At 39.5% G+C, this 25,667-nt stretch overlaps 1 protein-coding gene across 2 annotated transcripts in view; it reads left to right on the top strand.

Moving 5' to 3' along the window:
• The window catches only part of ubxn7 (UBX domain protein 7), a 129,092-nt gene that overhangs the window by 42,223 nt on the left and 61,202 nt on the right, over positions 1-25,667 (top strand). For both annotated transcript variants that reach the window (XM_043701774.2, XM_043701776.2), the window contains exons 3-5: positions 17,731-17,798; positions 18,423-18,488; positions 19,970-20,082. In XM_043701774.2, coding sequence (XP_043557709.1) covers positions 17,731-17,798; positions 18,423-18,488; positions 19,970-20,082 — 247 coding nt within the window. The remainder of the gene's footprint in view (positions 1-17,730; positions 17,799-18,422; positions 18,489-19,969; positions 20,083-25,667) is intronic.

Raw genomic sequence — 25,667 nt, 5'->3', positions numbered from 1 at the left:
ATCAAGGCAAAAAGATTAGTAGAGAAGTTAGAGCTTTCTTCATAGAGTATGGGCTACCCAGAGAGTTTCAGTTGGACCAAGGGTTAAATTTTACTGCTAAGCTGTTTAAGGAGGTTTTGGATAGCTTAGGTATGCAGCACTTTAAATTCAGTGTGTATTATTCTGAATCCCAGGGAGCCTTGGAAAGGTGGCATCAGACCTTGAAGACCATGCTGAGAGCATACTGTCAGGATTGCTCAAATGATTGGGGTAAAGGTATCCCATTCGTACTGTTTGCCATTAGAGATGCCCCAAATGAATCTACTCAGTTTACTCCCTTCGAGTTAATATTCAGTCATAAAGTGAGAGGCCCTTTGAAATTAATTAAAGAAAAATTGACAGGACCAAAGTCGGAGATCTCACATTTAGATTATGTATCGGAGGTGAGGGAGAGACTAAATAGAGTAGGTGAATTAGCTAAACAGTTATTTCAATTCCTTGTTTCCTTCTGTTGTATTTTAACTGTAGTGAATGAATAAAGTGCTTTGCTTTAAATCTGGTAGTTTGACTAATCGAATTGCATCTGGAACTCAACTCCTTACATTTACATTTAAAATAACTAAAAGTTAGAGTCTAGACTGACTACTGAATATTTTGAGGGGGTTTGGACTGGTCTTTACACGAGTTAATAATAAGTTTGCTGTACGTTGCACAGGACCATGAATGAAAACAAAAGCAGAATATCAGTATAGCTGGAGTGATAGTGGAAAAAGGTACTCAGTTTTTCACTTTATTATGGACTTCCATACCTCTATTTTGAGGTACTGTGTAATCAGGGTTCAAATTTTCTATCAAAAGTTTTCCAGGAGTTAGCAGGATGGGTGTAAAATAAAATTAGGAAAGATACCAGAGAGTCCCCAAATGCTTTAACTGATTTAATCCATTTGAATTGAGTTATGGTCATAAGATTAAGAGGTCCATTAAATTGAGTGGGGAGAAGTTCTCGAACCAAAAAGACAAATCTTCAGTGTTGGATTACTTCTCCATCTTTCCAGTAAGAGTTACAAGATTACACAGGGTAGCACAAGAGCTTTTAAAAGTTTCACAATAATGGATGAATAGTCAGGTGAACATTCAGCAACCAGAACATGTTAAGCAGGAGATGAAGTATTGGTAGTGGTTACTTTACAAGCTGTGTTAGATGGTGAGAGTTGTGGAAGATGACAAATTAAGAATGAAGTGGAAGGAAAGGTAGGCATTTTCAAAGTGAGCCTTCTACAATTCAACTAAATTACAGAAATCTTGAAGCAGTCAGATTCTCTGTTCTTATATTTAGAGAAAGGATAATAGGATCTTGTAACGCGCCTTGGGAAGTGTAGAATAGTAATTTTATTGTCACATGTATTTTTACAAAATAAAAGTATAGTGAAAAGTGCTTAAGTTGCCATACTCCACCATTTTAATGACAAAATGAAAAAATTAAGGCAAAGTCCATCTTAGTTCAATTCACGGCACCAGGGTTCCTGAGACTGAGGAAATCTGATATCGAATCTACCGCAAGAATTGTCAGGCCACAACTGATGCTGAAGTCTCCGCAAGGAATTCTGGGCCAGATGCACCACAGCATCGAAGAGGTGCTGCAAAGATTCCCAGGCTGCCGCCGCCACAGCTACTGCAAGGAATCCAGGCCAGACACACAATACTGCAGAAGACATTGCAGATGCTGCTGTAAGGAATCCTGGACCATGGGGACCCAGACCTGGACCCACCTTTTCACCACCACATGATAGGACCCACAAAGACTTAGCCACAATGGCTATGAGGAAGCACCTTCTTCCATCGAAGCTACCAAAAGAAGGTAAGATGAATTCTGATGTTTTAAAAAATAATAAAGAAGAATACAGCAAGCCTACTGATCAGAGGCAGACGGGCCAGGAGCCTAAAAAGTTCCTACCCTGCTGCCAATATCTTGGAGATGTAAGGTAGTCTGTAGAGATACACCTGGATGTGTACTACATTAGCTAGGAATGATTTGGACATTGTGTCGGGACCAATAAATCTACATCCTTATCAGTTGAGCCCACAAAATCAATCTCGGGTGGAAAAAGAGATTCAATTTCTGCTGGAAAGCCACGTTTTTGATTGGAGTTAACCAGTAATATTGTTTCCTAAGTCAGATGGATGAACTGAACTATGTATAGGTTATAGGAAAGCGAATGTGGTCAAAACAACTGATTTGTAGCCAATTCTGTGATTAGACAACAGCATTAATAAGGTTGGCCCTGCCTCATTCCTTTCCATGTTTGATGTAATGAATGGTACAGGCAAGTGTCATTGATGTCAAGAGCTGAAGACTATGTGAGCCAAGTAATAGACCTGTTTAAACAATTGCAATTGGCTGGCTTAGTAATTTGGAAGAACAAGAATGACTTACCTCGAACCAATTGATGGACAAAGACAAGTGTTGCCAAGGATAGCACACTGAAGGCTGTAGTAGAATTTCCTATGGAGAAATCATGAGATTTTTAGGAATCTGGGTTTTGTGGGAAACGTGTGTGTAATTCATCGTGCTAGCTGTATCTTGAACACGTTTTAAAATAAAGTGGCATGGACAGCAGAATGCCAAGCAGTTTTTGAAAAGCTGAAGGTTATCTTAATAAATGAACCTGTTTAGTTCATTTTTCTGAGATTCTTACACTTGATGTAACTGCACCACACCAACTTCTTTGAACAAGCCAAATTTATTAAGCACAGTACAATACAAGCTTTGGAGAAACCCTGGACACCCCTTGCCATGGTTGTGAAGCGTGTCCAGGAAAGCTTTCTGAATAAACAAAACAGTCCCTCCTTTATACAAAATCTTTACATCACCGTCAGTAATGCCCACAAGACAGCCCCCAGCCACTCCCTCACAGTCACGTGCCACTCAAGATACAATGCAGTGACCACATCATCTCCAGAAACAGTGTAATTTAAATCATCCCTTAATGGCCAGATCTGGTATAAGTTGTATTTTCTTGTAACTGTAGGGTGCAGCCAGAATTTTAATTGCAATGTTCCAACTGACTTCTGAATCGGTGATGATGATGCAGATGGCTCTGAATGGCAAGGGATGACAATGTAAATTCTCTTACATTCTACCTGTAAAGCAGAGACATCCCACACTGCCCCCGGGATACCCAATTTCCTGCAGGTCAGCAGCATAAGATAACTTTTTAATATTTCATTCCCTCCTTTATCATTCCATAATAACCACCTAGATGGCACTACCACCTTCTTCATAAGAATCATATTGCTAGTACATAAGCAAGTTATTGACACACACACGCAATGATTAAAACAACAAAAATTACTAGTCCATGCAGTAGATAGAATTCCCAGGATCCTCCCGCTTGGGAAAAAAGTTCACCAGTAAAGTTCTTAAATCCACAGTGACCACTTCACCCCTCAAGTTGAGTGGAAACGAGACAGTTATCCAAAATCTCCTTCAGTAAAGACCAACCTGAAAACAAACTCCAGTCTGTCCTTGTGCACCACTCCATGAAGAAAGCTGAATTATTGGATAAGGGCAGTTAAATACTTAACAAAACTGACAAGACTTCCATCCTTGCAGAGATGCCTCAGGTGGAGGATACCCGTACATCTGAGTGTGAAGTGCGGCGGCAGCAGCAGTGTAGGAGAATGCAGCATTCTTTGCTGCTTCTGCTCCCGCTCCCGCTCTGCTGTCAAATGTAACAAAGCTAACTGGCTGTTGTGATGTTAGCTTGATCAGGGAACTTTCATATTCCTTAAATCTTTGAAAGAGTAGTTAAAGCTCACATGCTTTAATATCCATAGGAAGGCCACTGACAAAAAGCATACAGACCTCCTCTTCACTGTTGTTAGCTTTTTCACTTTTCTTGCTCATGACTGAGGAACTGATTGATTCCGTTTGATCAAGTTGTGGAGGGGTAATTGGTGGTCCATAGGCGTGCTTTACCTGTGAATGGAGAAACTCTAGGGATGATGTTAGCTGCTGAAACTTTCTTTGCATTTCCCCCCTCATTCCTTCCTTGCCAAGGTGGGTATCCGTATGAAGACAGTCACACATTTACCTATACTAAATTGTGTCTGCCTTTTCAACATTTTCAGTCATCTTGAAGTCTGGTACTCTTTTCACTATTTATGACATTATCAAGTTATATACAATCCATAAACTTCTAAATGGCACTGCCTAAACAATTCAGTCATTTATAAACAACAATCAGTGGTCCTAAAATCAAACCATCAGGTACCCCATTCAGTTATTCAAAAGTTATTTTCATTTCACAAACTAATATTTAGCTAATGTGATAGCTGTCAGGAAAAGTATTTCAAAAATCTGGAACAACAAGAAAACAACAAAATGTTTTAGCCATTGCAGACGAAGTTTCCGTTCAGATTTAAATCTCAAATATTCGTGGGAAATAAATGCAGAATATATCAAAATATGTTCTCCAAATGAAAACACTCTAATTTCTTTGTTAAAGCAAATAATAACCTACTGCCACATAGATACATATTACTTCAGATATAGTTCAAAGGCTTGACATTAATGACAAAATTTAATGTTTTTAATTAGAATGTGTGATTGCTGACAAACTGACATTTTAAATTTAACTTTCCAAATAAAACAGTCAGATTTACGGTGGTTACAGACTAGTAACTACAATTTTGGTAGAAGTCATCATTCTTTGAATTTGTAGTATGAATGGGGTCCAATGAAGTCTTAACAATAATTGACAGAACTTAAACAACTCAGCTTCAAGTTCTAATGTTTTCTAAAATCTTAACAAAACATCAAAGTTAAAATGCACTTTTTTTTGTGAACACTCTGTATTAAAAAAAAGCAAAGAAATTTTAATGCAATACTTCCATTTGGCTAAAGCATGACCACTGACACAATTGTTTTTGTAACAGGCGTTGTAGAATTTCAAACAAATCAGGGCTGAAGGCCCTCTATCAGTTTGTTTTAAGGTTACATTGTTGATAATTTTAAAAAGGACCTAGTGTTGTATAATATTAATGTAAAAACAAAATTTGCCCTATTACATAGCCCACAAAACACCATTGAATTGAGGTCCTAATTCAAATAAGGCAAATCAGTTACTTTGATATTTTCTGAACCAGTATTTTAACAAACCAAAATATTTAAATATCAAACACTTTCAGTATGGCATAATTTATATTGAAACTTCCTTTTTTTTGACTCAAGTATTAGTACAATATTAATTTCAGCGTTTCTCGTTTTTTTTCGCATCCTCTCGATGAAATTACATTTATAAAAAGAGAAAACCCCCAGCAATGGACCTCACGGCGCCGCAGCCGGAGCCACCTGTTCCCCCCCAGAAGAAAGACTCACCCAGTCGAGCCCACAGCCCAGAGACTGAGACTTCAACAACAAAACCCCAGACAAAGCTTCCCTGGCAGTCAATGTACTTAACTGTTGGGATCCCAGCGGACTGGGATCCCCTTTTATCAGTGATGCCATGTTGTCCCACAAGTACTTCTCAGGGGAGGTGTGGGGGATAATTCTTGAATATCACAAATCGGTGTTGGCTACCCCTTGTTTTCCAGACCTTTCAAAAAGGCAGGTTGGTATTTGTGACTAGGGGTAGGTGCAGTCTTGTTGCAGGATAAGGAGTCGAGGATAGAGAAGCCAGTGGGATATTTCTCCAAGAAAGTAAACCAGTAACAGAAGAAATACTCTACCAATTTAATGGTTTTATAAAGAAAATCCCTCCCTAATGTATTGTGGGTGGACCTACACCAATTGGATCACAGTAGTTCAACAGGTTGCTCACCACAACCTTCTCAACAGCAACTAGCAAAGGCAATAAACGCTGGCCCAGCCAGTGATGCCCATATCCCATGAGTGAATTCAAAAATTATGCAAATTTCCCCAATTTACCTGTAGACCCAGGTTGACAAAACACACCTACAGGGAAAGAAAAATACTTACGAGCTAAATATTTAGTTTAGCTCGTGTGGGCTTGTTTTCACATTAGGGAATCTGATCTAATCTAAAACAAGCTCTATCTGTTAAGTCTCCCTACGCATACATACAGACACAAGAAAAAAAACATGGGAAGGCAATTCAGTGGTCCCTGGCCACAAGGTTTGCTTAGATGATCCTTCTGGCTTGTCAGGTGCTCATCAATCTTTCTTCTCCAGGGACTTTGGAGTGCAGGTTCGAGCTCTTTGAAAGTGGAGTCGCAGGTAGATAGGATAGTGAAGGTGTTTGGTATGCTTTCCTTTATTGGTCAGAGTATTGAGTACAGGAGTTGGGAGGTCATGTTGCGGCTGTACAGGCCATTGATTAGGTCACTGGTAGAATATTGCGTCCAGTTCTGGTCTCCTTCCTATTGGAAAGATGTTGTGAGACTTGAAAGGGTTCAGAAAAGATTTACAAGGATATTGCCAGGGTTGGAGGATTTGAGCTATAGGGAGAGGCTGAATAGGCTGGGGCTGTTTTCCCTGGAGCGTTGGAGACTGAGGTTTACAAAATTATCAGGGGCATGGATAGGGTAAATAGACAAAGTCTTTTCCCTGGGGTTGGGGAGTCCAGAACTAGAGGGTATAGGTTTCGGGTGAGAGGGGAAAGATATAAAAGAGACCTAAGGGGCAACTTTTTCACGCAGAGGGTGGTAGGTGTATGGAATGAACTGCCAGAGGAAGTGGTAGAGGCTGGTACAATTGCAACATTTAAGAGGCGTTTGGATGGGTATATGAATAGGAAGGGTTTGGATGGATATGAGCCAGGTGCTGGCAGGTGGGACTAGATTGGGTTGGGATATCTGGTCGGCATGGACAGGTTGGACCGAAGGATCTGTTTCCATCTCTGACTCTATGACTTGATTTCCAGTGCATTGCCCCAGTGAGGCGTTAATGACAAGGGGCTTCAGTTGAGAAGTTGAGTGTGTTACCTCTTTGTGGCAGGTTGGGAGGTAACCTCACAGAGGTATCTAAAATTTTGAAAGGGATTAGCTTGGGAAGTTTTTTCTCATGGAGGTGAAAACAGAGTCCACATGCGTAATATCGCCAGTAAATACATTGGGGATATGGGAGAAATGTTTGTACTTAGAGACGGCGACGATGTGGAACTTAGAACCATAGAGTGGTTACAATACGAAAGGTTACGTCTGTGCTAGTTTTCTCCAAGACTAATTGGCGTGTTTAAAGTGAAGAACTTGGATAAATCTCAGGACAACTTAGGTAATTAGATGAGAGAGAGAAAAGAATAGAAAGATCTCTTGTGGAGTAAAGTGCCAAGAGGTTTAGGTGTATATTATAAATATCAAAAAAGGGCTTTTGGGCTGTATGACATATTTCAGAGCCAAAATTCCTCCATACAAATGCAGTTTTATTCCAGTCAGATACTCATTGGAGGCACACATGCTTTCTAGAATCTCATTACATTTTGGACAGTTATTCTGCCCTCTTTCTCCTCCCCCCCCCCCCCCCCCCCCCCCCCCCCCCTCCAAATCTATTTCTGTTTTTAAATAAAACAAAGAACTGAAGATGCTGGAGATCTGAAGCTAGAGATTGTTGGTGAAACTCAGCAGGTCTGATTAGTGGAGTCTGATGAAGAGTTACGGGACTCAACATTAAATCTGCTATCTCTTGTTTGGAAGTTGTAGGCTGTTCTGAACTGAGAGCTGTCAAGCACCTGTCATATGACAGACTAGCAGTATCAGAGTGTACTGGAAAATTGAAAATATGTAATCTTTGCTGTTTTGACAACAATTCAAATTTAACCAATCAGTTTAAATTATGTCCCAGGATACTAAAACCCAATTAAGTTTGAACTTATTGTTTTTGCCAACATTGAACCAATGAAACAATCTGATTTTGGGGATATAGAAAACAGGCATTTTGAAAGTCAGACAGAGCGACTGCCATTGAGAGAGGAACTGTCATTCAAAAATAATCTCTATCAAAGGTACCTTTTTCATGTCAAACACCTTCGCGGTGAAAGAATGAAGGAAACCTAGGAAGATCTTTAGCCAAAAGAAGACAGACACTGGAGATGACAGCTGCTGTATGGTTTTGAAATTAAGTTGATGTAATTTTAATAAGTGTTTTTCTTATTGGAACGGTATATTGTTATAGAGTTGGAGGCAGATAATAAGTAGTTAAGAGAAGGGGGGCTTAGAGTTGTGAATAGTTGTTTAATGTTCACTTTGAGTTAAGGAATAAATTGATATTACTTTCTTTAAATAGTGGAATTTGGGAGTTCTCATTCACTCATATTTTAAGATATTACAAGGCGAGATGAGCTTTTCTGGGTGTTTGGTTTAATTAATAGAAGGGTTCACTGCCATGTCAAAACAGTTTGGGGGCTCGGGTCCACGATTTGGACAGATTTGAATAGATTTGGAGTGCAAAAGATCCCAGCAGATTTGATCACTTGCTAATTAGTGTCCTAAATCTTTAAATAAAACATAGGTGAGACAATTTGTTTAATTTTGGTTACTTGTGGTTGCTTAAATTACAAGTGAGAGAAATGGCTCTTAAAATTACTGAAGAGGTTCTGGAGTTTGAAGATGATTCCCAAATTTGCCAAGAAAGTTTAGAAAGATAGAAGAACGTCCCACTTTTAGAATTAGCGATGAGGTTAGAATTGGGTCTAACCAGGGACAAAAAGCAAATTGTAAGGGAGTTAGCCAAGTGTTTAGGTGTGTCAGAGAAACCGACAAATGCAGTAGAGTTAGAAAAATGTAAGTTATAATTGAGGAAAATGGAGTTAGAAGGTAAAGAAAGGGAAAGAAGAGCCATGAGAGGAGACAGAGAAGAAAAGAAGAGGGGAGGTTCTTAGGTGAGCAAAGAGAGTTTTGAACTTCAAAAGTTGCGGATTAGTCAGGAATGTCAATTTATTAAGATGGAGATTAAAAGAGAAGGTGGTAACGTATACAAATATATTAACACATTACCACATTTTGATGAGAAAGATGTCGAAGCCTTCTTTATTACATTTGAAAAATTGACGAGGCACATGGAGTGGTGAGAGAACTTTTGGGTAATGCTAGTTCAGACTAAGCTGGTAGGCAGAGCTTGTGAGGTATTTGCAGCGCTGTCAGATGAGGGGTTAAGAGATTATGCAGATGTCAAGCAGGCTATTTTAAGTGCATATGAACTGGTACCAGAAGCATATAGACAGTGGTTCAGAAACATAAAGAAGGAACCAGGTCAGACTTATGTTGAGTTTGAAAGAATTAAACATAGTAATTTTGATAGGTTCAGGCCTTAAAAGTAGATAAGACCTATGAAGCTCTAAGAGACATTATTCTGCTGATGGAGTTTAAACACTCACTTCCAGAGATGATAAGAATTCATGTGGATGAACAGAAAGTTCAAGAAGTGTGAAGAGCAGCAGAGATGGCAGATGAATATACATTGGTTCATAAGGCAAAATTTAGCTTCCGGCAGGAATTTCATCCTGTGAGGGATAAAAATTGGTAGAAGGGAAGAACCTACATCACAAAACAAATAGTCAAGCACACTGGTAATAGTTTACTACAGATGGAGAAAGAAGCTCAAAATTATGGAAAGGAGGCGAAAGGCCTCGGGTTTTCACTGTAATGGAGTGGGACATGTATTAGTATTGTTACCACTGGTAAGAGACCCTTTCAAAGCAAGGTTTACTGGTCCCTATCAAATTGAGAAAAAATTAAGTCAAGAAAACAATCTGGTAAAGATGCCAGATAAGAAGAAACTGTATCAAGTATGTCATGTGAATATGTTGAAACCTTATTATAATAGAGCGGTTACTGGAGAAACCGGTGTTAGTTACTACACCGCAGAGTGAGGAATCAAATCCAGATGTTGTGGAGTTTGATGTCCCTCAAAATACGTTAAACAATGAGAAAGTCCTTGAGGAGTAGGATAGGTTAGTAAACTACCTGTCTCAGGAGCAAAGAACCCAGTTAAAAGGTTTGTTGTTGCAGTATGAGGTCATATGCAGGAATAAGATGGGGAGGACGTATACTATTGTGCATGAGGTGGAAGTAGGGAATGCTGTTCCGATAGAACAACACCCCTAAAGACGTAATCCTTTTAATGACACACAGATCCAGAAGGAAGCGGATACGATTCTTAATGAAGATATTGTTGAACCAAGTCAGAGTGAATGGAGTTCACTGATTGTGTTAGTTCCCAAACCTGACGGGACTCAATGATTTTGTGTGGACTATTGGCTGGTCCATGCCATAACAAAATCGTACTCCTACCCAATACCAAGATTGGATGACAGTATATAGAAAGTTGGACAAGCCAGTTGCATCACAAAGTTGGACTTATTGCGTGGTTATTGGCAGGTACATTTATCAGAGAAAGCGATAGAAGTTTCTGCATTTGTAACCCCAAATCAATTCAAAGTCATGCCTTTTGAAATGAAGAACGCACCAGCCACATTCCAAAGACTCATGAACATAGTTGTGGCTGGGTTAACAAACTGTGCAGTTTATCTGGATGATGTAGTGATCGTTAACGAATCATGGAAAGATCACATGGTACAGTTGGCAGAGCTATTTGAACGATTAAGAGAAGCAAAATTGGTAATAAACTGAAAAAAAACCAGAACCCTTGAAGGCAGAGGTGACGGTCTTGGGACATAACATCAGTCATGCAAAGTTGACCCCAAAGAATGTAAAGATGAAGGCTATCAAGGAATTTCCACGACCAACCTCGAAGAACGAGGTACTTCGAGTTTTGGGACTAAGTGGATTCAACCGGAAGTTTGGTCCAAAACTTCAGCAGCATAGTGACACTGCTAACAGATTTACTGAAGAAGAACACACAATTTCACTGGACAGAACAATGCCAGGAGGCATTTGACAATTTAAAAGCAGCATTAACCACCGCACCAGTTTTAGCTACACAAAACCTTTTGAAACCCTTCAAAGTTGCAATCCTTTTAAATTTATAACGGAAGCCTTCTCAAAATTGATGGCTCTTGGTGCCCATCGTACAATTATAGGGGGAGACTTTAATTGTATTATCGATCCGGAAATAGATAGGATTCCCAAGAGTACTGCAGCAGTATCTCCCAGATCTAGACAATTGGTGGATCTGAACAAAGGATTAGTAGATGTATGGAGATGTCTTCATCCACAGGGCAGAGATTTTTCTTTTTACTCCAATCCACATAAATGTCATATCAGAATTGATATGTTTTTTGCCCCCTCGGTTTTTTAAAATTCCATATCATCCTATAAAATAGGTAGTATAGCAATTTCCGATCGCGCTGCTGTATATATGGAAATCAAGGTGAGGAACAATGGGACATCCCCTCGGCATTGGCGTATGGACCCCTTCCTGATGAAAGATAGTAAATTTGTAAAGTACTTCTCTCAAGAATTTAAAACTTTTTTAGAAATTAATTTAGGTACGACTAGCAACCCATCAATGATGTGGGAGACCATCAAAGCTTATGTGCGAGGTTTGATCATCTCCTACTCAGCGACCCAGAAAAAATTAAAGGGAGAACAACAGCGTCTGCTCGAAGCTCGCTTAAAAGCAGCTGAATCAGCATACGCCGATAGACCTTCTATTTTCAAATTGCAAAGGATTACGGCCCTTAGGACAGCTGTAAACACCACGCTTCCCAAAACGGCTAAGAGGGAAATATTATTTGCAAAACAAAGGTTATTTGAATTTGGCGACAAACCGGGTAGATACTTAGCATTTCTTGCAAAGGGAAAAAAGGCCCTTCAAGCTATCATGTCTATCAAGGAAAGTACGGGTATTTTGACTCATGATCATAAAAGGATTAATGCAATCTTTAGAAAATTTTATTCTGATTTATATAAATCGCAGGATTGTGAAGACAGAACTAGGAGGATGCAATCATTTTTAAAAAATTTGACCTTTCCGGACCAAACTCCGGAACAGGTATCGGTCTTAAATGCTCCCCTAACAGTCCAATAAATACTTGACGCAATCTGGCAACTTCAGAGCGGTAAGGAACCTGGCCCAGATGGCTTTCAAGCTGAATTCTATAAAGAATTTACAGGAATATTGGCTGGTCTACTTATGGACATGTATAACTATGCATACAGTCAGGGCTGTCTTCCGCCTTCGTTGAAAGAGGCAAATATCTCTCTTATCCTTAAAAAAGGAAAGGACCCAGAAGATTGCACGTCATACAGACCAATATCCTTGCTAAATGTAGATTTTAAAATCCTTTCTAAAACGTTAGCATTGAGACTAGAAAGGGTATTGCCACATATCATAAAGGAGGATCAGATGGGGTTTAATAAGGGCCCCAGTCTAATAGAATAGTCTTATTCTATTCAATAATATTAGAAGGGTTTTGAATATGATTCAAGCCTGCCATCAGGGAAAGATACTCGGAGTAGTAGTCTCATTAGACGCGGAAAATGCATTCGATAGGGTTGAATGGTCATATTTGTTTTACACATTGGAAAGGTTTGGCATTGGAAAGGTGTTTACCAAATGGGTCTCAACATTGTATAGTGATCCCAAAGCAGTTGTGGTTACCAATGGATTAGGTTCGGATAGCTTCAGTGTGGATAGGGGCTGCCGTCAGGGATGTCCTCTCTCATCATTGTTATTTACGCTAATAATTGAACCACTAGCAGAAGCTATACGGACTGATCCTAATATAACGGCCCCGAGGACTGGTACAGGTAAACATAAGATTACCCTTTATGCAGATGATATTCTTCTATTCCTCAGTAATCCTCTGAGGTCCATGCCTCGCTTAATCCAAGTTATTAATACATTTAGCGCATTCTCAGGCTATAAAATTAATTTCTCAAAATCGGAGGCTATGCCAATGGGTGGCCTTGCTATGATACCCCACTTAGTGGACGGATCCCACTTTCCCTTTCGGTGGTCCCTGGAGAGTTTCTTATATTTAGGCATTTTTATTGCCCCAGTATTTGGTCAGTTATACAAGGCTAACTTTGTGCATCTATTGGAAAGGATAAGGCAGGACCTCCAGCGATGGGGAGACCTTCCAATTTCCTGGCTGGGCAGAATAGCACTAATTAAAATGAATGTCCTGCCCCGTCTCCTATACCCTATGAGAATGCTTCTGGTGATGCTGCCGAGGCTGGCACTACGTAAATTGTATGGCCGGTTGGGTTCCTTTATCTGGAATCATAGACGGCCCCTTATTAAGCTGAAGAAGCTACAGCTTCCACAGGCAAGGGGAGGATTGGACTTCCCAGATTTTAGGAAATATCAGTTAAGTTCCCTATTAAGTTACAGAGCTGATTGGGTCTTGTCTGATCCGCAATCAATCTGGCTGGACATTGAGGCTTCTCAAGTAAAATGCCTACTTATTAACCTTTTATTTTCAGACAAGAGGAAAATCATTATGGATCACTGTAAAAACACTATAATACTAAACACAATTAAAGCTTGGAATATAATGCGGCAAAATGAGGGCAACTCACATAAAACATCCCCCTATGGTCCGATAGTGGGAGCATGGGGATTTCAACCGGGGTTTACAGATGCCACTTTTAAACTGTGGAGATCCAGGGGTATCTCATGTCTAGGGGACCTATTTAAAGATGGGGTCCTGATGTCCTTTGAACAGCTGCATCAGAAATTCGGATTACCTAATGGAGACCTCTTTTGATACTTCCAAATTCGAGATTATATACAGAAGAAGATGACGTTATTAGATAGTTTTTATAAATCAGATAGAAAATGTAGAGTGCTACGACCAGTGGGGGTATCTTCCGTCAGTACTAGTTATCATTTACTACATGATGAAGTATCAGGAGATATGGACAATCTACTTAAAACATGGGATCAGGATTTGGGACTAGAAATCTCAATAGAAATGTGGAATGACATTTAGGAAAACGCCAGAAGAATCACCATCTGCAACAGAACTCTGGCTATCCAGCTGAAGATACTTCATAGGGCCCATATAGCACCGGATCGATTGGCAAAATTTAAGGCAGGAGCATCACCAATGTGTCCCAAATGTAAAATAGAGGTGGGCACTCTTGTACATTGCCTATGGACCTGTCATAAGATCCGTAGATACTGGACTAAAGTAGCTAGTACCCTGACAAATTTTAGGAACGGGAATTAAAGTGGACCCTGTATCTCTCCTTTTGGGCTTTTCGAACTTACCCTCCCTGGATATGCACGGGAAGAGATTATTTTCTATTCTCTCTTTCTGTGCAAGGAAAAATATTTTGGTGAACTGGGTGGCTGAGGGCCCCCCTGGACTTTCAAATTGGCACAGATTAATTATGGAATGTATTCCCCTTGACTTTCTTACAAATATGGTGCACCGAAAGACCGAATCATTTCATAAAATATGGCAGCCCTACTTGAATTATATAAATACAGATATTTCGGTTATCCTAACGAGGGCTTTTATTTAATTGACATTGCGAACCTGGCTGGTCCGGGGCCCCTTAGGAGAGGAATCCCGCACGAATACGGGTTTTGTTACATTTGAGGTTAACACATTCCGAGCTTGTATCTCACTACCCAATTTCTATGTTATCCGTTGGTTTTTTTTTTCTTTCTCTTATTTGAATAATGTAAGAGACTTAATTATACACTCTGGTTAATTGTAGGTTAGATTAGTAGTTAGTTGAGTTTTGTTTTTTTTCACTCGGTATTTTTCTTTTATTAAAGTTTGGTTATTATTTATTTAAGATTTAATTGTATATCAATGTTTGTACTTGAGAGTTTTGTTTATTTTTGTAAACTTGTAAAAATGTTAAATTTCCAATAAAAATATCTATTAAAAAAATGAAAAAAATGAAGCCACCTTTTTCAATATGATGGTTCATGTTTTGCTTAAGGGGGAGGTGTTACGAAGGTGAAGGCGTATGCTGAGAGTGCTGTTCTGAACTGAGAGCTGACAAGCATCTATCGTATCACGAACTAGCAGTCTCAGAGTATACTGGAAAATTGAAAATATGTAACCTTTGGCTGTGATATAGGTACCTGAGTTGTTTGCTGTTTTGACAATAATTCTAATTTAACTAATCAGTTTAAATTATGCCCCAGGATACTAAAACCCAATTGAGTTTGAATTTATTGTTTTTGCCAACATCGGCCCAGTGAAATGATCTGATGTTAGGATATTTTTTTAAAAAACAGGCATTTTGAAAGTCAGACAGAGTAACTGCCATGGAGAGAGTAACTGCCATGGAGAGAGTAACTGCCATGGAGAGAGTAACTGCCATGGAGAGAGTAACTGCCATGGAGAAAGACTACCATTCAAAAACACTCTCTATCATAAGATACCTTTTTCATGTGAAACATCTTCACAGTAAAAGAATGAAGACGACCCGGGGGATCTTAAGCCAAAAGACAGACAGACAGACCCTGGAGACAACAGCTGCTGTATGGTTTTGAAATTAAGTTTATGTAATTTTAATAAGTATTTTTTAAATTGGAACAGTATATTGTTATAGAGTTGGAGGCAGATAATCAGTTAAGAGAAAAGGGGGCTTAGAGTTGTGAATAGTTGTTTAATGTTCACTTTTAGAGTTTAGGAATAAATTGATATTATTTTCTTTAAAATGTGGAATTTGGGAGTGCTCTGTCACTCATATCTTTAAGATATTACAAGGCGAGATGAGCTTTTCTGGGTGTTTGGTTTAATTAATAGAAGGGTTCACTGCTGTGTCGTAACACTCCCCACAGATGCTGCTCGTCGTGCTGAGTTTCACCACCAATTTCTGTTTTTGTTTCTATTCCTGCTCTTGGTTAGTTTAAACTCATGACCCATGACCTTTCCTAATTTGCTAAACTGAATTCATATATCAATAGAAATGATACCCAACCCTTTGAATTACTTTTGAGAACGCCATTCACTATTGTTCTGGACCTTTTCAAGACCAACCACACTTGGGTCTAACATTCTAAACATGTTTTAGCCAGTTCCCTTTGCAGAGTTAAATGGTGCCTTTTGATTATATTGAACAGTTCTATTAATATAAGCGGGTGGCATATTAGCTTTGCAGCATAGACATTTCAGTGATCTTCACACAATGATAAGGAGGTAGTCTTCTCTCTTGATCTTTTTCAGTTTTGTTCAATGCAAATGTCGTGTATTCTGCATTGTCCTTACTGATGAAAAAATTTGCATATCACAATTTAGTACAATAATTGCTAGGAGTCAACATGATCTCATATTTTACAGATGGCCCTGTACTTTAATCTCATTATCCATATCATGATCATGAACTGATAAAAGTTCTGACTTCTCTGATCCTTCCTTTGATCAGGAGACCTTTATGGTCTGCGTCGGGAGTTCCCTACCTCTATTTGAATGTGCGATTTATCCCTCATGGTATGGATAGAGTAAAAAAGCTGCCTTTCATTACAGAAACAATGCCTAGTTTGAATTCTCTTTGCATGGATTATATTGCTTTCAGTTCTCTGATTGCAAAATGCATCAGATGTCAGGATTTATTTAAGAGTTTTTTCACTGAATACAGTAAATGTAAATTGTCAGTTTACAGTGAGACTAGGTTAATACCTGTTGGAGAATATTTGTCAGATTGTGGAGAGCTAACAAGGGAGTATATAAGTTAGCTCGCTGAGCTGGAAGATTTGTTTTCAGACATTTCATCACCATACCAGGTAACATCATCAGTGAGAGTCTCCAGTGAAGCGCTTCAGGAGACTCATGATCAGGAGTCCTAGGTTAAAGTCTCACTTGTTCTGGAGATGTATAATAACATCTCAGGTTGATTAGAAAATATCTCCATAATTTGTGGAGGTTTACCTCTCCTCTAGTGCCACCAACATCACCGATATCTTTGTTTCTGAATTCTCTATACAATTGTATGCTTTTTCTATTGTATTACATCCCATCTGTCTCTCCACCAGAATGTAGCTCCATTTCTCTGCATCAAATCTCACTTGTCTGTCTGTCTGTCACATTTTACCACACTGTCATCCTCATGTCTAAGTAATTTTACACCGATTGTACAGATAGACAACCCTTTATCTGAAATCTGAAAAGCTCCAAAGGTTTTTTATGACTTTTTTTTCTCATTAATAAAGTTGTTGGGTGTGCAAACAGTTAACCCAATTCCAGTTCTGATGAAAGATCACAAGTCTGAAATGTTAACTCTTTTTCTCTTTCCCGATTTGGCGATGTTGGTGTTGAACTGGGGTGTACAAAATTAAAAATCACACAACACCAGGTTATAGTCCAACAGATTTAATTGGAAGCACACTAGCTTTCGGAGCGCAGCTCTTTCCTGAGACACTGCTAGACCTGCTGAGCATTTTCTGCTTTTATTATAGATTTCCAACATTTTCAGTATTTTGCTTTTATATTTCTGCTTCATTCCTTGTTGGACTGGAAATACACAGATCAGGATAGTATTGTGGGAGAGCATTTAATTGTACATTTGACTGCCTTTTTTGCACTAAAGTCATGACAAGTGTCAAAATAGTTCTACAGAGCTCTCCAAAAAGTTGTATGAAGTAATTAAACTCTCAGCATACTGGAATGTAATGTTCACTTTACCACTCATTCAGCTATAAATGTTGTGTATAGTTTTATAGTCTGATCTGGAAGCAGCTGCAAGACAGCAGCAAGTATGTTTTGATGTTTGGGAAATATTGCTCGGTGTGCTTTTGTGATAGCAGGTCTTATGCAACTATTCCTGACCTTGGCCTCACTGAGTAGCATTAAATCTGAGCCTAAATAGATGGACAAATAGTTTCTACCTGAGTCTGATGTTTGTACATTTTGCACCATTTTAGGGATGAGGTCCGAGCTCCGATACCACAAAAGCAAGAAATACTGGTGGAACCCGAACCTTTATTTGGTGGTAAGGTGTTTCAAACAAATATTTCTCCAAACTCTCTCTCTCTGCTTAATTGCTTTATCCCTTGGGAACAGGTGCACAGCTAGTGTATCTGTCTGTTTAGGTTGCTACAGATAAATCCTCCTAACTGCTTGTACTTCTATAGATTGTAATTATTATCTTGGAATGGTCGCCCATTATACTGTGATAGAAGGAAGAGCTTATATTTACGTTGTGACATATCACCACCCAACGACATCCCAAACCGTCTTGCTGCTAATACGAGCACTCAGCCAGCTGGTCCCTCTCCCATTCTTGCTTCCTGTCTGACTAACTTGACCCGCCCACCCAATCCATCCAGTCACCTCTACACATCCCCCCGCCATGGCAGAGGTGTTTTCCATGGTTTAATAAGAGAGGCAGGAGAGTCAAATAAATGAGTTTGTCAATTCAAGCAAGTACTGTTCTCACAGGACCAGTCAGTACAAGTGCTCTCCACTTATGTGGAGGAAAAAAAATTGACTTAGTTTTCCTCAGTTGGATCACAGTAAATGTCTAAACTGACAGATTAATTTTCTTATCAAGATTGAAATGCTGCATAAGAATCTAGTTTTTGATTCATGTTAAACATAGTTGTGCATTCTACAGCTCCTAAACGACGGAGACCTGCACGCTCCATATTTGATGGATTCAGAGACTTTCAAACTGAAACAAGTGAGTATTCCTTTACAGTGCACATTATTTTAAATGAGAACAAGAAATAGAGATGGAACTTTAAATTTTCTATGTATTGGAGAGAGGTGATTTTATTATTGATGTACAATGGTCTATTCTAGAAAGCCAATCATTGAAGGAAAAAACTGGAATCAATCTTTCATACTTTGATAATTATTTATGTAGTTACACAGTACAAGCATGGACTCCAAACCATCAACCACAATTTAATTTTTGTCTATTTTCTACTGACTCAAGTAAGATACCAGTTAATGCCTATCAGTTGCATGCAATTAAATATATTAAATATAAAGTGAATAAATTGCCAATCGAGACTTTAGTTGTTGTAGGTTTAAACCTATATCAAAACTGGCCTAGGTGGTATAAGTATAAGGTTAGATGCTGGCAGACATTTAGTTTAGAAGACTGTTCAGAACTCAGACTCGAGTAGTACCATTAGATTCCTGTCTCCAGAGGATTAAATGTTTGTCATGCAAAGCAGCAAGTTCATGAATAGCTTTATGTCCATGCTATGATTTGTGGTCTCATTCATTCTTGCTCCCAATCCAATTTTGTTGATTAGATTTAACTGCTCGAAAGGTGGCTTGAACGTCTTTCCTGATGCTGGCCAACAGTTGTGGATTCTATTTTGGACAGAAATTTTGTTTTAAAATGGCACAGTGTTAGATATGATATAACTTAGACCCAATTGACATTCCAGCTTGACATTCCTGGAGCAAGTGAGTCTAATGTACAGTTCCTATCAATTTCATAATAAAGGTGACTAACCTGTAATAGCAATGTTATAAAAGCTTGTGTTTATTATACTTTCTAAACAGTTTCAGGAGAAAACATAAATACTGACTAGTTTTCTGGATGCCTGATTCCAATATTAAACCTTGGTTGTGGGAGTCTGAATGTGCAACTATATTCAGAAATCTAGCTCTAACAAAGTTATAAAGTACGATTTCATAAGAATGCAAGATTTCACTCCCATTTTCACAACCAGTAGTCCTCCACATTGGTGGACATTGCAGCACGTAAAGTGTGGTAACTTACTTCAGCATGATAAAGAAAGATATCTGATGTATATAATTGGAACATATGAGTGGTTACCTGGTGCAATGAACCATTAATCCGATTTAAATTCATTAGTGTTTGTACACCTATCCTGCATACTTTTCTACAAAGCAATTGCAATGAATTGCAAGACAAAAGTGAAAATACTTTAAATATCCACGGACAAACCTTACTAATCAAAAAATTGGAAAATTGTATGTCACGGAAAAATAAAATATTAAAGGAAAAGAATGGGAATATGCTCTGAGATGTGGATTTGAATATTATAACTCCTTCTTTAACTTTCAACAGTGTCATGAAATTCTTCTTTATTTCAGCTATAAAGCATTGCATTAACTATTCTGTGCCTAAAAGAGCAGACCATAAATATGTGCATTAAAATTCTGTGTTTACATTTGCAGTCAGACAGGAGCAGGAGTTGCGGAATGGTGGTCCAGTGGACAAGAAACTGACCACTCTGGCAGACCTCTTCAGGCCACCCATAGATCTAATGCATAAAGGGAGCTTTGAAACGGTGAGCATTAGCAATGAAGCTTAATCATGAGTAGCTAGTACAGGAATTGAGTGATACAGGGAGAGGATTGTTTCCTTTGGTAGTTTTCTTCCCCAATATAGTCATGGAATTAATCATTTGATTACTGAATGCGTGCCTGTTTAAATTTAATTTTATCTTGTTTAACTTTTACATTTCTTGAGAGCAATCCATTATGCAGGTTTTCAATATCTTCCACTGAGCTGTTCAGATGCTCATATTTCTTCCAAGGTGATGCCCAGCAAAAGTTAGGGGAGATTTGCATGGCATTAGCAGTTAAGTATATGAACCCTTATAGCTCCTACCTACATTTTATATACTCGAGCTGTTACACATTAGTAAATACTACACATTAAATCATTTTATGTATGTGATGCTTTGGCTGTCTGGTGGCAGTATACATGATTTCCAAACCTGCTGCTCTGTCTGTTGGCCATTTACAAAACCAAAATGTTTTTATTGTACTAAAGTGAGTAGAATTGTACACAGTGCTCTAGCTGGAGCCAGATCACTCTTTATTGCAAATTCACGATCACTATCTGGGACTACTAGCCTTGATTGTTATAACTTGACAGCTTTAAAAGTACTTTTTTTTTGGAAAAAGTAAGAATTCTTACCCTATTCCATCAAATACCCAACTTAGATATAGTTTAAGTGCAAGATAAATGTCCCTTTATACTTACCACAATGTTGTGAGGCTGTTTCCATTAGAACAGAGATGATAACCAAAAATCTTGGTGAAGTGGTAGAATTTAGAACGGGCAGTCCGCAGTTGACGGTTTTGAAATACACAAATTTGCTGTAACATGGATTTTACTTTATTCCCCATTAATTCAACAATGTGCACCTGATTCACAACAATGATCATTATTGATAGATGCATTTGTTAGAGGTGTCACTTGATGGATGCTTGACATTTGTTCCTACCTCTCACAGCGCAGTCTTTCTTTCCTAAGTCCTATACTCACTGTTCGAGCAAATCTAGCTCTTCTTGAGCCTATTTCCAACTTCACCATTTTCTCCACGTTGCATGGAAATTCGTAACTGGTGGCAAATCTCATATGTAATGTGGATGATCCTTTTTTCAAATTTCCCAGAGAGGATAGCAGGAAGGATTGCCCGCTGAAGCAATGATAATGTCAATGAAAACAGGGTTATTTACTGCTATCATTGGAAAGATGTGCAACAGGAAGAAGATGAACTCCATTATAAAGATGTTATATCATCCTGCGTCACTTCCTGGAAGGTAATCCAAACATTTAGAAAAATAGAAACTAGCAAAAGGAGTAGATCATTTGGCCTTTCAAACCTGCTCCTTTATTCTATTTGATCATAGCTTATCCTGTGTCTCTATTTTCTGCTCTAGCTGAGATAACCATGAAGAACTAATCCAAGATGGTAGATGGGAAAAAATTGTAGTTGTAAAAGCTGCTCCTTTTCTGAGGTATTTTAGGTGTTGGAGGTGATTTCCTATAATTCCAGGAGCAGCAATTACTGTTTTATATGCTTTTGCATTGTTTGGAACTTTGGGGAGAAAAGATCAAAATAATGACACTTTTAAAAGGAGAAAGACGGGCAGAAGGCAGCGACCACATGGTCAGTGAGAGAGAGAGAGAGAGAAAGAAACGTACACTGCTCACTGACACAGCAGTGAATTTGTACAGTTATATCCATTGCTGTTTGAGGTCACTTATCTCTGGACACCGGAGTGTGTCTAGGAAAAATATCAAACAGCGAAATTCACAGCTGACCTTGGAGGAACCTAAGGGGAGAGCTCGCAGCACAGGAACAAATAAGTGCATAGTTTTTAACGTGTAACCTTACTGTAAGTCTACAGCAGTGGGTTCTTTCTTGATTATATGTTTTAGTGAGATCTGCATGGATTGGTTGGAGTGGCAGTTAGAGGTAATAAGGAATTTACAAGAACTAGGGGTTGTGATGGATGGCAGTTATTGGAAGGGAGAAAAGCCGCAGATACAGTCAGGTATATCCGTTAATTCCAGGAGAGGTAGGATGGGTAGGCAGGTAGTGCAGGAGTCTTCTGTGGCTGTCCCCATTTCAAACAAGTATGTTGTTCTGGAAAATGTAAGGGATGATGGACTCTAAGGAGAATGTAGCACAAACGGCCAAATTTCTGGTATCGAGACTGGCTCTAATGTAACGAGAGGGGTACATCAGATTCCTAGCAATTGATTATGTTAGGGGACTGTCTAGTCAGACACACAGATGTTTCTGCAGCCAGTAACGAGAAATCAGAATTGTGTGTTGCTTGCCTGATGCCAGGATCAAGGATATCTCAGAGAGGGTTCAGAATGTTCACAAAGGGGAGAGGGACCAGCAGGAGTTCATTGTACGCATTGGAACCAATGACATAGAAAGGGAAAAGGATGAGATTCTGAAAGGAGAATATAGAACATTAGGGAGGAATTTAAAAAGGATGTCCGCAGGGCAAAAGTTATAGCTGGAGGAAGGGCAATTACGATGCGCTTAGGCAAGATTTAGGATGCATAGGATGGGGAAGGAAACTGCAGGGGATGGGCACATTTGAAATGTGGAGCTTAATCAAGGACTAGCTACTGCAGGTCCTTGATAAATATGTACCTGTCAGGCAGGGAGGAAGTTGTTGAGTGGGGGAGCTGTGGTTTACTAAGGAAGTTGAATCACTTGTCAAGAGGAAGAAGGAGGCTAATGTTAGGATGAGATGTGATGACTCAGTTAGGGCACTTGAGAGTTACAAGTTAGCTAGGAAAGATCTAAAGAGAGAGCTAAGAAGAACCAGGAGGGGACATGAGAAGTCGTAGGCGGATAGGATCAAGGAAAACCCTAATGCTTTCTATAGGTATTATAAGGAATAAAAGAATGAATAGAGTAAGATTAAGGCCAATTAAGCATAGTAGTGGGAAGTTGTGCATGGAGTCAGAGGAAGTAGGGGAAGTGCTAAATGAATACTTTTTGTCAGTATTCACACTAGAAAAAGACAATGTGGTTGAGGAAAATACTGAGATACTAGAATAGATGGGATTGAGGTGCATAAGGACCAGATGTTAGCAATTCTGGAAAGTGTAAAAATAGATAAATTAGATAGACAAATAGATAGACAAATCCCTGGGCAGGATGGGATTTGTCCTAGGATTCTCTGGGAAGCCAGGAACGAGATTGTTGAGCCTTTTGCTTTGACCTTTATATCATCATTGTCTACAGGAATTGTGCCGGAAGACTGGAGGATAGCAAAAGTGGTTCCCTTGTTCAAGAAGGGGAGTAGAGACAACCCTGGAAATTATAGACCTTTGGTTGTGGATAAAGTGTTGGAAAGGGTTATAAGAGAGAGGATTTATAAGGAATAAGTTGATTAGGGTTAGTTAACACGGTTTTGTGAAGGGTAGATCGTGCCTCACAAACCTTTACTAAGTTCTTTGAGAAGGTGACCAAACAGGTAGATGAGGATAAAGCCGTTGATGTGGTGCATATGGATGTCAGTGAGACGTTTGATAAGGTTCCCCACGATAGGCTACTGCACAAAATACAGAGGAATGGGATTGAGGGTGATTTAGCAGTTTGGATCAGAAATTGGCTAGCTGAGAGAAGATAGATGGTGGTCGTTGATGGGAAATGTTCATCCTGGAGTTCAGATACTTGTGGTGTACCGCAAGGATCTGTTTTTTAGTCCACTGCTGTTTGTCATTTTTATAAATGACCTGGATATGGGCATAGAAGGATGGGTTTGTAAATTTGCGGATGACACTAAGGTCGGTAGAATTGTGAATAGTGATGAAGGATGCTGTAGGTCATGGAGAGGCATAGATAAGCTGCAGAGGTGGTAAATGGAGTTTAATGTGGAAAAGTGTGAGGTGATTCACTTTGGAAAGAGTAACAGGAATGCAGAGTACTGGGCTAATGTAAGATTCTTGGTAATGTAGATGAGCAGAGAGAACTCAGTGTCCAGGGACGTAGATCCCTCAAAGTTGCCACCCAGATTGGTAGGGTTGTTAAGAAGGCGTACGGTGTGATAGCATTTATTGGTAGAAGGATTGAGTTTCAGAACCATGAGATCATGCAGCAGCTGTACAAAACTCTGGTGGGGTCACATTTGAAGTATTGTGTGCAGTTCTATTCACTGCATTATAAGAAGGATGTGGAAGCTTTGAAAAGGGTTCAGAGGAGGTTTACTAGGATGTTGCCTGGTATGGAGGGAAGGCCTTACAAGGAAAGGCTGAGGGACTTGAGGATGTTTTCGTTAGAGAGGAGGTTGAGAGGTGACTTAATTGAGACATATAAGGTAATCAGAGAGTTAGATAAGTTGGACAGTGAGAGCCTTTTTCCTCAGATGGCGATGGCTAGCACGAGGGGGCATAGCTTTAAATTGAGGGGTGATAGATATAGGACATATGTCAGAGGTAGTTTCTTTACTCTAAGAGTAGTAGGGGTGTGGAACACATTGCCTGCAACAGGAATAGATCCGCCAACTTTAAGGGCATTTGGATGGTAATTGGATTGGCATATGGATGAGATTGGAATAGTGTAGATTAGATGGACTTCAGATTGGTTTCACAAGTCCGCGCAGCATCAGGGGCCTATACTGCGCTGTAATGTTCTATGTTCTAAAGAGACCTTGGAGTGCAAGTTCATAGCTCCTTGAAAGTGCAATGGCAGGTAGATAGGATAGTGAAGAAGACATTTGGTATGCTTTCCTTTATTGGTCAGAGCATTGAGTGTTGGAGTTGGGAGGTCGTGTTGCGGCTGTACAGGACATTGGTTGAGCCACTTTTGGAATATTTCCTGCAATTCTGGTCTTCCTATCAGAAGGATGTTGTGAAATTTGAAAGGTTTCAGAAAAGATTTATAAGGATGTTGCCAGGGTTGGAGGATTTGAGCTATGGGGAGAGGCTAATTCGGCTGGGGCTGTTTTCCCTGGAGCTTCCTAGGCTGAGGGGTGACCTTATAGAGGTTTATAAAAGCATCATGAGTGGCATGGATAGGATAAATAGACAGAAGTCTTTTCCCGAGGGTGGGAGAGTTTTAGGTTGAGATGGGAAAGATATAAAGGCACCTAAGAGGTAACATTTTGACACAGAGGGTGGAGTGTGTATGGAATGAGCTGCCAGAGGAGTTGGTGGAGGCTGGTACAATTGCAATATTTAAAAGGCATCTGTATGGGTATATGAATAGGAAAGGTTTAGAGGGACGTGGGTCAAGTGCTGGCAAATGGAACTAGATCAGATTATGATATCTGGTTGGCATGGACAAGTTGGACCGAACAGTCTGTGCTGTACATCTCTGTGACTCTAGCTCTCCTTCGGAACCTCTCCCCCTCGTCTGTGGCATGGTGACCCTCATTTGTCATCTCTCTCTTTTGCGCACGCTCTCTCTCACGCGCTCTCTCATGTGCTCTCTCTCCCTTGCTGTCTCTCCCCCCTACTCTCTCTCTCTCTCTCCCCCCACACACTCTCTCACCCGTACTCCCCCTCTCTCACCCATACTCCCCCCACTCTCGCACTCCTGTCTCCCACTCTCTCCCTATCACTCTAATGAACAATTATCCTATTATCTGGAATGGCACTTTTGCCTTA

The sequence above is a fragment of the Chiloscyllium plagiosum genome, unplaced genomic scaffold, assembly GCF_037043375.1.
Source record: "Chiloscyllium plagiosum isolate Xiang-an unplaced genomic scaffold, Cpla_swu_hap1 HiC_scaffold_13, whole genome shotgun sequence".
Classification (NCBI taxonomy): domain Eukaryota; kingdom Metazoa; phylum Chordata; class Chondrichthyes; order Orectolobiformes; family Hemiscylliidae; genus Chiloscyllium; species Chiloscyllium plagiosum.
Note: the sequence above shows the minus strand (reverse complement) of the source record. Positions and strands in the feature narration are given on the sequence as shown.